Raw genomic sequence first — 12695 nt, 5'->3', positions numbered from 1 at the left:
CTAGAATTGAAGTTTCACACATGTTGCAGAAGATTATTTTGACATTGCAAAGCAGGAGTGAACACTTATTGAGCTTTTAGGAACTGACTTATACTGAGAAATAACTCTTGCTTTTACAAAATATTATTCAAAAGCGATAATCACCTACATACTGCCACACATAGATCAGCCATCTTAATAGTTATCACTACAGCAGATTAATAATTGAATGCCAAGTGAACACAACAGGCGAGTGGGAAGGACGCCTTCCTTCCACTTTCACATCAAACTTTTTTTTTATGCGAATTGAGTCATGCAGACAGAGGAAGCTATCAGTTCCCTACCTCTCTCCTCCTGCTTTCTGCCCCGGGTCTGGTGATGAGCGCCGTGTCACCGCACACCACGGCCGCGTCCTCCACGAACACGCAGTCCGGGAGCGACTCGTCCGCGGGGAGCTCCACCACCTTCAGCCCGAGCCTCGTCCCCAGGACCTGGACGTACGCCTCGTGCTCGCTCCGCGCCCCGGCCAGGTCCACCTCCGCCTGGCTGCTCCGGAGCGCTTCTTTGGCCAGGGACGCGGGGACTCCCCGGACGACGGCGTGGGTGTAATGACCAAAACCTGCCATTAAACCAGCCATTTTACCAGCCATGTTTTTGCTTCCCCTCTTCTTGGCACGCTCAAATCTGGAAAAAAAGAGGCTTGAAAAACACCCTAACTGACAACCCGACGAATGAATGAGAGAAACTACTAGCAGTTAACCCGATGCTGCCCGGCTTTATTATTTGTTCCGTGCTAGTTTGTTGGGTTTTTATTCTTTGTTTACAGTAGCCTGCTGCACACAGTGTCAATCAACCCTGCTCGAGTCTCCAGGCGAGCGACAGTGGTTCGGTGGCGCGCACAGACCATCACGTGTAACCTACGAGTCTGTCAGCCCTGAGAGAGGCAGCCCAACAAGTGACAGTCAGACACACCGAGCACATTTCACATTTCACACTGCATCAGCAGAGCAGAGCCTGCGTGTCAAACTCTTTCAAGCTCTTATTAGTTTCCCATACATTGAAACACATTATGCCTCAATTGTTCTGCCTCTACCAGCCTTGAAATTATACGGAAAGTTTCATGACTTCGATCAGCAGAAATAACTTGCAACTATTCTGGTTGATTCATAATTTGAGTAAATGTTCCTTAATGTTGATGAGTTGATGCTCTTTCAGAATCAGAAACAGGTTTATTACCAGGTAGGATGACACGTTCGAGGAATTTGACTTGATGTCATGGTGCATAGCCTACATAAAAGTAAAATAAACATTAAAAACACAGATAGAGAACTATTTTAAGAAAACTATAATATCATTAAAAAATAATAAAACTTTAAAAAAACATAGCAGTATTTACATGTTGGTCCTATGTGATAATAAACTCTTTTAGGTTTAGGCTTTTTTAGGTTTTGGATTGTTGATTTAAGAAATTGTGATCAGCATGGTGTTCAACACTAGATCCAGCAATCGAATAATCCAAATAAATAAATAATAATAATTTAGCTGCAGCCAAAGAATCAATAGTAAATGGCAACTTTCACTATCCACAGCGTTGTCTGTATTTGGACCACTTTGATATACCTTCAGAACATTTTCCTATCAAATAGTAAGATTTATGGGCAGAGCGCTATAATATTTTTCATTTCATAGATATTTGATATCAATAAAACAATTAAGAATTTGTTAAGAAATTTGAGAAGCATATCTATTTTCTAAGCAGCGTTCTGTCCCGAGTCCCATGTCTTCTAGTTATTTGCAAAAATTGACACAATTTGGAAAGTATAATGACATTTTAGGGGTAAACAAACCTGAGAATTTGGTGACCTTTACTACAAACAACAAGGGTGTTATATTTGGATCTGCATACAGCTAAGGACATAAATTAGAGTAAGAAATGAATACCCACTTGATTCCCATGCTATTTTGTTATATACCGTTATAAATAAAAGCTCATCTCTATTTTTTGAACCTCAGCATTTGGAGACATATGTAAGTGATTCACTCTTGGCAGACTTTATGAAATAATGTACCCACACTTCACGGGCAAAGAAAATACAGAAAGAAGGATTTCTGCCTGTCCTGCAAAGGAAGCATAGGGCAAAAAGAGTGTGAAAGAAGATAATTGTGTGTGTATGTCTACAGGAGGAGGTATGGAGGGTGGAGAAAATGGTTTATATTCCCTATGGTGCCATCTTAGGAAAGTTTTGGGCCTGGTGGAACCGTCTGAATGGATGGAATGTTTCTCCAGACGTCCCAGAAGCACATTCTTCCACCGCGGGATCTCAGTTTGTCTTTTCTTGTTCCAAATTCACTCAATTATCCCTGACTGCTCTAAACATTCCTGGAGCCCCACATTCCTTTTTCCACTCCAGCCAGGATCACCAACCACCAGCACCCTCCTCCCAACACTAACACCTGCCCCCACCCAGACTTCTCATTCTTTTTTTTCCATCATTCCTCATCACGGATGGACGTGGCCCAAGAAAAGACCCTCTCTTTCTCTCTTCTCTCTCCATGCTGAGGAATTTGGGTTACTTTAGATGAAGGAAAGCCCTCATACTTCAGGCACACCTGGCTGGTACATTGTGCAGCTATAAAAGAAATGAGTGAAAGCAGACACGATCCTCCAGCTGCGGATGAAGCGGCACCAAAGCAGCACGTCTTATTCGCCTTGTATGATTGAACTTATGATGAGATCCTAGACGTCTAAAGTGACACAGTCGTGTGATTACACCAGGTGCTCAGGGCATATTTAACTCCAAGCAGTCAGGCAAATGTAACCTAATGAACACAGAGAATAATGTGATGAAATGACATGACATTATTAAAAAAAAGAGTTGAGGTTACCAGAAGGAAAGGATTGTATTTTGAGATATTTTCAATAACAGCTTCAATGTGGTCCGATACAAGTCAGAACATTTGAAATAAATGTCAATTCCATCAAGAGTGTTTTTAGCTTGATTCAAGTATAACTTAACATGTTTACATGCACACAAATTAATGACAGAAACCTCTTCGAGGATCTTGGTACTATCAACAAAGTTATTCTGGAAAATAAATCACCAACAAAACAAAAAATATGTATTACTGGTTGATATAACATGTATGGCCTCTTCTCTCATGCGCCATTTCCATGCAGGCAAAGGCCTTGGAGCTTTGAACTTTCTTTCCCCACAGCTGTTTATTGGGATGACCCAGACAGTTGATTTGGCTCTCCCCAAATCAATGATAAAACAATCTCTTCATCAGATACTAACACAAAGCTGAAGCACAGCATCAGAGAGCACTAAGGACATCTGGGGACTATCTTATCAGGTGGATAACTCCCTGGAGCCAATCACTCCCTGCTAGGAACAGAGCTTGCTTTGACTAGTTATCAAATGTTGATTATTATCTATAGGAATAGTTAAATGTTGAGGAGTGAGCATTAGAAGGTCAGAAATGGTTGGGCAGGAGCTGTAAGACGAAACTGCACAAGAACAAAGACAGAGATTTACTTTTTAAAATATGCACACTGCAGCTTTAAGCATAAATTGGCCCAAAAATAATCCTGGGGGAATACATGAAACAATAAATATGGCTGTATAAGATTTAGGAAATAGACCTCCTGAATAAATATATTTGTATTTAACTATGTCAAGATAACCACGACAAAATGGCAGAACAAATCGATCAAGTCTGGATTGTGCCTTTTTCCTTTTAAATTGTTGTTAAAAGTTCAAATTTAAATATATGATTTACACAGTTCTGCCATTTCAGCTCTACTTTTCTGGAGAACTGGACGCGTTGGCCTCATCGTTGCCCTCTTTCACACGAGAGGGACCCATAACTCAGCCGACTTCCTGCTGCTCCATGAGCTGACACAGAAAGGAAGTGTTGCTAGTACACACTGCATACCAGTTATGACATTTATCTTCAATATAACACAATGGAATTCGTTGTTTAAACATTTCCGGCCGTTCTGTTCCATCTGTCACCTTGACATAAAAGGGAAGGTTGAGGGCCGCTCGCCACAAACTTCCTGAGAACCAATTCCAAGGGCCACTCTCTCTTCAACTGCAAGTCCTCCTGGTGGGCTTTGACAATGTGTTGCCATTAGATCGAGCCACAGCATAACAAACAGTAATCTTTCAAACTTTGTTGAACAATGAAATAGCTTAAGCATCCTATCTGAGAGTTGTGGAGTTGCAGAAAACCACGATAGAGCTTTGAGCATAATCCAATGATCATTTCTGTAAAGGAAAGAGACCCCCCTCCTCATTGTTTTGGGAGTGTGTGTGTGTGTGTGTGTGTGTGTGTGTGTGTGTGTGTGTGTGTGTGTGTGTGGGTGTGTGTGTGTGTGTGTGTGGGTGTGTGTGTGTGTGTGTGTGTGTGTGTGTGTGTGTGTGTGTGTGTGTGTGTGTGTGTGTGTGTGTGTGTGTGTGTGTGTGTGTGTGTGTGTGTGTGTGTGTGTGTGTGTGTGTTTAACAGGGGTTAGCAGACTGCCTTAGTGGAAACTATTATGCCAGGGCAATTGCAACATGGAGACGCATGTCCAGCTTTTGGAATATTTCCTGACCTGAATGGGTAATTAAGGAATAAAGATTACGGCATGTTATTCTCCATTGACGTACAATGACAACACTGTTTCCTATTGCCGTAATACACGGGTGGATGCAGTGCTGCAGCCATATGCACACATGTACTCACATACAGTATGCACATACACACTGGAGACTTCAGGTCAACATAGCAGGGGAAAATTAACAAAACATGACATAGGACCTGCTGTCCAAACAGTACAGAGACATTAAAGGGGTATTCCATCAATTTAGTGTTTTCACTATGAGAGACAGTTAGGAAATAATTGACGGTCGGCATATCCTCACATTTAGTGCCTTACATAGGTCAGGCTCCAAAATGACTGGATGATACATATCCGATAATGCTTTGCATGTTTGTTAAACATTTGCTTCCTGGTAAATGCCTATGTGTTTCAACTTTTGTTATATATGTGAGGGTCCAAGGACAGTCATATTCATATTCGGTACTCTAAAGTCCACTGAGACAAATCTAAAATGTGTGATATTGGGCTATATAAATAAACTTTGATTGATTGACATTTCAAATTTATAATGCAGGCTTTACGTTTGAAATATTTATTTAGTCTAAAGACCCTAGCCAAGACAATGACATGTCAGGCTTTTTATTTCCTACAAAATATTATTTTAAATTAAGTTTTCATAGATTGAGCACACTGTTCATGATGAGTACACTGGTGTTGATGTGTAAACGAATTAAGTGCCTTTTTAAAAATCTTGAACCTGGCATGACTAATTACCATAATGCTGCTTGGAAATACACACAAGAGAGCATTGCACATGTGCTCATACAGACACACCCCCCATCTAAAAAGGGTGTGCACAGACAGGCACACCTCCATTTCCAATATTCACACAGACACATATGAATCTGTTCACAGTGTACAACATGAATATCATTTTAGATTTGTTCACATTTTGACATATATTCTTAAGATAAAACAATATAAACCACAACCAAATCCCAGACATTCCACCTGGAAAAAGAAGTCTGGGATACTAAAAGATTCAACATTCTTCCGAGTGTATCTTTTACTTATTCAGTAAAAAATAACTATGAAGAGTTATTCACTTTTGCTGAATAGGATCTGTTAGGAATCAAGTTCAGCTGCTATGACTCATATTCAAATAACGGGAGCACGGTGATGAGTATTTGTTTTATAGATAAAAGCCTATTCATAACTCGCAAGTCTCAGAATAAGTCGTCAGAATAAACTGGAAAAGCAAAAGTCCAAACTCACCGGAGAAGCTCTCCAGCCGCCTTGTTAACCGCAGCTGTCTCAGTGTTCCGTCATGTTAAGACTAGACGAGGTTACAAGGGAGAGAAATGAAATGTCCGATCCATATAAACACAAATGAACATTGTGAAAAATGTCCTCTTTTGAATCTGCCAGCCTCCCATGGTAATAATAATGGTTTTATGCTGCGTCTTATACGCACTTCGTTTCCATCTGGTGAAAGTGTTCATCAATCGGAATAATTTAGAAACTTCAGTGGAGGGGACTTATTAAGACAAAGACCAAGTTTTGTCTCCCCCCCACCAACACCACAACATCGCTGGGGGAAAATTGGATCACTTTACCTAGAGCGGGACCCCCTCCGAAACGTGATGGACACATTGCGTGAAAAGTCAAATGGCCCCAAGGAGTGAATGCAAAGGAATTTCCCTGCATGAAGAACATATTTAACAAGCCTTTAAGCTGTCAGGAATGCTTTGTGGTCTGCTGGCCGAAGGGAGAGAAATATGTTAATAATGTAGGCTACTGCCATACCAAATATGGCAATATTGTTACGTCTGAGCTCTGGTGCGCATCTGGAAACGCTTAGCTCCTCTGAATAAAGGCACTGGAAAGACAGAAATAGACGCTGTAAACGTATTTCTGCCCACACCTTTAGACTCAGAGAAAAACCTAAAGCTATTTTAAACGTGGCCACTACAACATGCCATAACATGTGTATTTAGCTTATAGTTTTAATCAGCAATGGCATTTCTGACACACATATGACAACAAGACTAACATACAAGACTTTGTATAACTGATAATCACAATAGTATCTTAGTAAACGTATAACGTTTGCTAAACTTTTTACTTTAAGATATAGGCTACTATGGATTGTTTTATGATATTTCAATCAAAGGATAACAATAGCAAGAATTAAAGCTTAGAAACGGATAGACTGAAACTAAGGACCTATACGATATACATAATCTATTTCACTCATGTGTCTTTAGAGTGGGAAGAATAACACTCATAATTGTAAAAGTTAGAATAAAGTAACCAAACGCCGCTACTTAGAAAAAAACCTCTGAACTTGAGTTGATAGATGTGAGAAGCGAGCAGAGGAAGAAAAATGAAAGGGGGATAAACAAGAAGGGAACAATGTGAGACGGAAAAGTGTGTTCAGATGGGATCCAGGGGGGGAAAATCCATTTGAGAAAGAAAAAAAAGAGAGAAAGGTTTAGACAGGGTGGAGCTTAGGTCTTGGATGGAAAATGCGCCGAGAAACATTCCTGGCATAGTTTGGGAACAGTTCAGCAGGCAGCCCAGGAACGACGTCAGCTTCCCACTACGGTATAAAAGTCCGGAGGTGGCTGGACCTCAGCAGACTGCAACCGCTTTACCGAGAGCCTCAACTACTCTAAAGGAGCCTCTAACACTAGAGACTACCAGCAAACAAATCAAGAGACAAGACGACTGAGCGAGGGAATACTTAAGGACTCCTCCGAAGACAAACTATACTTTTCATTAAACTGGGACCCGGATTCATCTTGAACACGCATAATACATTTTATCCAAGATGCTGATGCTTACTGTTGTCGTTACCTTCCTTGGAAGCCTACATTTGGTGAGTTTTTCTCTAATTCAATCTAAACGAGAGTTTGTTTTGCAATCAGTCTGAGAGGGAAATAAGCTAATGTTTATTTTTTTAAACGGGAGGAATCCTGATGGATTTTCGATAGTTTTGGGGATATTTTGTATGGCATGAAAACGCTTCAGTGTTTAATGGAAGTGTTGATTGTTGGCTATACAGGTCCTCTCCTCCTCCTCCTCCTGCCCCTCCGTGTGTGAGTGTCCATTGGAGATGCCCAAATGCGCACCCGGCGTCAGCGTCGTCCTGGACGGCTGCGGCTGCTGCAAAGTGTGCGCCAGGCAGCTGAACGAGGACTGCAGCCTGACCGAGCCTTGTGACCACACTAAAGGGCTGGAGTGTAACTTTGGGGCCAGCTTTGCTGCTGCTACTACTCGTGGCATCTGCCGAGGTATGTTCAAAGACCTTTTAGCTACAGATGTGTATGCTTCTTAATTAGTATGGTGTTTTTGTTTTTTAAATAAGGGGGTTTCATTCAGGAGCATGGGGACTTGAGTGATTTCAGCACTGTGGAATGCAGATAGAAGGAAACTTAGACTAAACCTCAAAGTACAGACAGCCCACTGTGGAGGGAAAAAGACTCCTCAGGCAGCCTGAATAATTTCACAGTTTAACTGATCCTTACCTGGCAGCCATGTGATGTGTTCAGCAGACGCTCCTGAGCAGAGCAGGAAAGAATAACATTCCTTTCCTCCTGTTTTTCTCCCCTTGCAGCCAAGTCAGAGGGCAGACCATGCGAGTACAACAGCAGGATCTACCAGAACGGAGAGAGCTTCCAGCCCAACTGTAAACACCAGTGCACATGCATAGATGGCGCCGTGGGATGTGTGCCACTGTGCCCACAGGAGCTCTCCCTGCCCAAGCTGGGCTGTGCCAACCCCAGACTGGTCAAGGTAGCAGGCCAGTGCTGCGAAGAGTGGGTGTGTGATGATGGAAAGGACAGAGACATCCTGGAGAAGATCTTTGGCAAAGACATGATGACCGAAGAGTTGGAAAAAGATCTGACCAACAGGAATGAGCTCATCGCTATTGTGAAGGGAGGACTCAAGTCTCTACCTGGTAAGGAGGATGTCTTTCAGCTTGGAATTAAATAGTTTTTTACAACTGGATACATACATAGAACATACCAGAATGTAGGATTTTAAGATGCTAATGTTTTTTTCTTCTTCTTTCAATCACAGCCTTCAGACTAGAGCCTGAAGTCCACATGTTTGACAACCAGAAGTGCATCGTCCAAACCACACCCTGGTCCCAGTGCTCCAAGAGCTGTGGAACAGGCATCTCCACCAGAGTCACCAACAACAACAGCGAGTGCAAGCTGGTCAAAGAGACAAGAATCTGTGAAGTGCGGCCATGCACCCAGTCATCTTACTCCAATCTGAAGGTAAGCTTGACCCACCATGACTTAATGTGATGGAAAACAAGCATGCTACTGAAAATGCATCACTTCTGGGTCCTGAGTACATTGTTAATCTCCATGTTGTTTATTGCTCTGCAGAAAGGAAAGAAGTGCAGTAGAACCAAGAAGTCCAGCCAGCCGGTGAAATTCACCTATGCCGGTTGCTCCAGCCTGAAGAAGTACAGGCCCAAGTACTGCGGCGCCTGCGTGGACGGTCGCTGCTGCAGCCCCCACGACACCAGAACCATCCGTGTCAAGTTCCGCTGCGAGGATGGCGAAACATTCAACAAGAACATCATGATGATCGAGTCCTGCAAGTGCACCTACAACTGTCCCCATGCCAACGAAGCCTCCTACCCTTTCTACCGCCTCTCCAACGACATCCACAAGTTCAGAGATTGATTGGTGAACGTCCAGAACCCCTCAGACAAAAAAACAGAGCAGCACTGGCAGCCAGTGGCGGTCCAGATGAATGCAGGGGTGTAAATAGACTACCACCAATGAACTACCAACTTTGTGTTGTAACTAGATTCCCAAGGAATTGTGGGCTTACATCATGAGGACTAAATGAAGTGCACTGTTTGCTGTGACTAAGTCAGCATTCTTAACTAAAAACTGCTTCATATTAATGGAGCATCAGAAGTAGCTTCGTTATGGAGCAATATGTAATTTATATTTGTACATTTATGTTAGTGGCTGATATCAATTCACTGTGTATATGTTGGTCCTTTACTTCAGACATGACCCAGACTGTAGACTTGTGTGTGTATACTGATATGCACATACGCAACTTCAATTAGCAGACCATCCTGTACCTTCACAGCAAGACACCGAAATGTAACCTCTGGACTTGTATAACAAGTGTGTGGTTTCATTCCTTCCTGACGTGGGCATTATTGTTCATGTTTTGTGGCAGCTATTGAACTCCCTTCATGAAAAAGACAAAGCGAAACATGTCAAAGTATGAATGAATGTTTTTATTATTGTTATTATTATTATTATTATTTATCAAAAATGTAGCTACATTATTTGGATATTATGTGTCATACTGGAATAAATTGTAAAATGATTTAATTTTATATGCTACAAATAAAACTGATTTATTTATGAAATATGACACTGCCTGAGTACAGTCTGTTCAAACAAAATGTGATGCTAACATGCAGAAGGTATAAAAAAAAGCAAGACTCCCAAAGAAAATCCTCCAGTAATATCATTGTGTAGTCCCAACCGATTCTCAGACAGACACTGAGCAGGGTCAGTCTGTTCTTATATAACAACCATGGAGGCTATCTCCTGACTTTCTGTGCTTTGGAATGCTATTCTGCAGCGAGCTAGCTTGCGTTAATTTGATCTGGCTAAGCCATACACTTGACTGATTCTAAGAGAAAGAAAAAAAAAGATTAAGTCCACGAGTAGCAATGAGTATGGGAGTATGCCAAGAATCTTAAGTGCTGCTCTGAATGGGCTGGGATTAGACACCATGCAAGGGGGGACAATGAGTATTATTGTATACAATGGGTTGTATACAAAGAATTGCATTCCCGGGTACGTTCTTTTTTTTTCACACAGCGGACTAGCAATTCCAAATTGACCTAATTCATTAGTAGTTGTCTTTTAAAGTGAATTAGTTGCATTGGCCTCTGTTGGCTCTTAAACTGCAGGGGTCTGCTAAACAGTTGTAAACAGCCCAGGCGAAGTAGGGAGGGCTTACATCTGTCTAAGTTTAACAGGCACCAAGAAATACTATTATGAGGTTGAAAATGAGGAAGCACAGGAAACAGGGGTGACATAGTTTCTTCGATGGTCATAGAAACCTCAAATTCAGTTTTCCAGCTCCTGAAACAATGTGTTGCTACCATCAGAAATACCACTTTACCCTTCCTCTGGTGTTGTCATAATTTATGTTTACCTGAACTCAGATTGGTCCAGCTTTAAAGTTTTATCACCCAAAGATACATGAAACCAGTGCAATATGAAATGCATAATTAAAGAGCACAATAAGTATCCGTCTGAAAAGGATGTGTGTTATTTTTCTTTTTGAGACATGTGATTTGATGGCAGATGCTTGCACCTGGTACAAATACCTACAGTGCAGTTTGTACTGGGGTAGGGAGAGCTCAGGGGCAACGACAGGGAAGGGTTTCTTTTTTGATCCAGGTAGAGGGAGTGGCTCAGGAATGCAGCAGTGGCTCAGAAAGCAGACATCCTGATGGGCGGCAGATGTTGGAAAATATTTCAGAGCAACATGTTCACTTTAGCTAAGAAGATTTTCCAAATGTACAAACACTCCCAAAGAGCTCACATGTATCAACTAAAGGCATTTAATCTTGTCACAAACAACAATAAAAACATGTCTATTTGGCACTCCTGAACAACATTTATGCACAGCTGCTGAAAACAAGTCTTAATTGGGTGTATTTAAATAGAGATCTAGCGGAACACATTGCCTTTGATTGAGCAGCATACCACACAGGATGTGCCCACTGAGGTTTTACAGATTGCTCACATGAAAGGCTTCTGAGGTTTACCTAATCACAAAGATGTGTGGCTACCCCTTGCAGATCGGATTTTACAGTCCAAACACTTCCAGGGAGACCCCTTTTTGCTCTTTGCTGCCCAAAAAAACAAAAACATTTCCATCTTGGTCATTCAGTGTTTGGAAAGTGCCGTGCAATCAGAAGTCATTTGTCTTGTTGACACAACGCAGCTAACTTGGTTATGTAATGGCATCTGTATGTTACGTGAGCAGTCCTTTCGGTCATCCGTAGCATTCCTTTATAATGTACAGACTAGCATAGTTCACATCCTTCAGTGTCCCTGCCAACGCAGCACAAACCTGTAAAATATATTGCTCTCAGACACACACGCAAACAAAGCTCTCACACACATGCGCCCCTGCAATTAAATCACTCAGTGGCTACCTCATTCCCTGAACCCCAAATGTTTTTATATGACAAAGACATTAGCATTAAAGCTCCATCAAGCACTACGTAATGCTGTGCAACCAGAAGCTAACGGGATTGAGAGTGGTCATTACAACATGCTGGAAGCTGCTGAGCACTGATGTCAGCTATTTAACAGCCCCCTTGTCTCTAACCTCAGATTAATATGCACTGTTATAAGGAACCCAGGGGCAAGAAGCATGGAGGGTTTAAGGCTGGCCAAAAAGTACAAATGCAGAGGGACCAAGTTGTTTTAAAAAGCACCATCTGCTGGACCAAATAGGTAAAAAAATTCGGTTGAAATTAAATAGACTTTTTACTCTTGCACATTCTTAATATTCATCATATGTGTTGGTGAAAATACTACAAATGATTATATTACTATGAATTTGCATATTAAATGTAACATTTCTCACTGAAACAAAGTGATGTAAAAGACATCCATTTGCCAAATCCTAACAGGGCGTGGGACCCTCTTGTTAAATCAGCATGAACACACACACACAACAATGACAGCAATGCAAGTCTCACAACACACCCATTAGGTCCACATCTGCAATTACATAAGAATAACTGATGAGCAGGCTTAGGGGAAAATCAGAGCTGATTCCCTCACAGGCTGTTGGATTGTTCCGAGGGTCCCCAGAGGGCTACTGGCTACTGGAGTGATTACTTTCTCAAACAGGCTGAGCATTGATGGGAGAGGCAGCACTGAGCCTTTGGGCGTCTTGAGTCTCAGCCTAATGGAGACAATGTTGGACTGAATCATCTCTAAGGGGGCAAGTACAACGTCAACTTCAACAGCTGAGCTAATGTTGGCATATCTCTCCAACTGTTGTTTAACATGGGCAGAGCAATTACATCACAAAATCACATGCTGTA

At 41.8% G+C, this 12695-nt stretch overlaps 2 protein-coding genes across 3 annotated transcripts in view; one reads left to right on the top strand and one right to left on the bottom strand.

The window, feature by feature from the left end:
- Window positions 1–5862, bottom strand: part of ddah1 (dimethylarginine dimethylaminohydrolase 1) — a 75788-nt gene extending 69926 nt beyond the window's left edge. Inside the window, exon 1 of one of the 2 annotated variants that reach the window (XM_079679408.1) lies at window positions 5840–5862. Coding sequence is in view for 1 of the 2 variants with exons in the window: in XM_079679407.1 (XP_079535533.1) it covers window positions 324–629 (306 nt within the window). In the remaining variant the exon portion in view is untranslated. Of the gene's footprint in view, window positions 1–323; window positions 1063–5839 lie in introns of those variants that run through there. The other variant, XM_079679407.1, reaches the window with a different exon arrangement.
- Window positions 5863–7141: 1279 nt separating this feature from the next.
- On the top strand, window positions 7142–9985 carry ccn1 (cellular communication network factor 1). Its single transcript, XM_079656083.1, has 5 exons — window positions 7142–7445; window positions 7632–7860; window positions 8184–8528; window positions 8651–8853; window positions 8968–9985. Exons 1-5 carry the CDS (start codon window positions 7398–7400, stop codon window positions 9268–9270), a joined length of 1128 nt encoding a protein of 375 aa, XP_079512209.1. The 5' UTR covers window positions 7142–7397; the 3' UTR covers window positions 9271–9985.
- Window positions 9986–12695: the final 2710 nt, after the last annotated feature.

The sequence above is a fragment of the Notothenia rossii genome (assembly GCF_949606895.1).
Source record: "Notothenia rossii genome assembly, chromosome: 1".
In the NCBI taxonomy this organism is placed as follows: Eukaryota; Metazoa; Chordata; class Actinopteri; order Perciformes; family Nototheniidae; genus Notothenia; species Notothenia rossii.
This window is presented reverse-complemented; position numbering and strand designations above follow the sequence as displayed.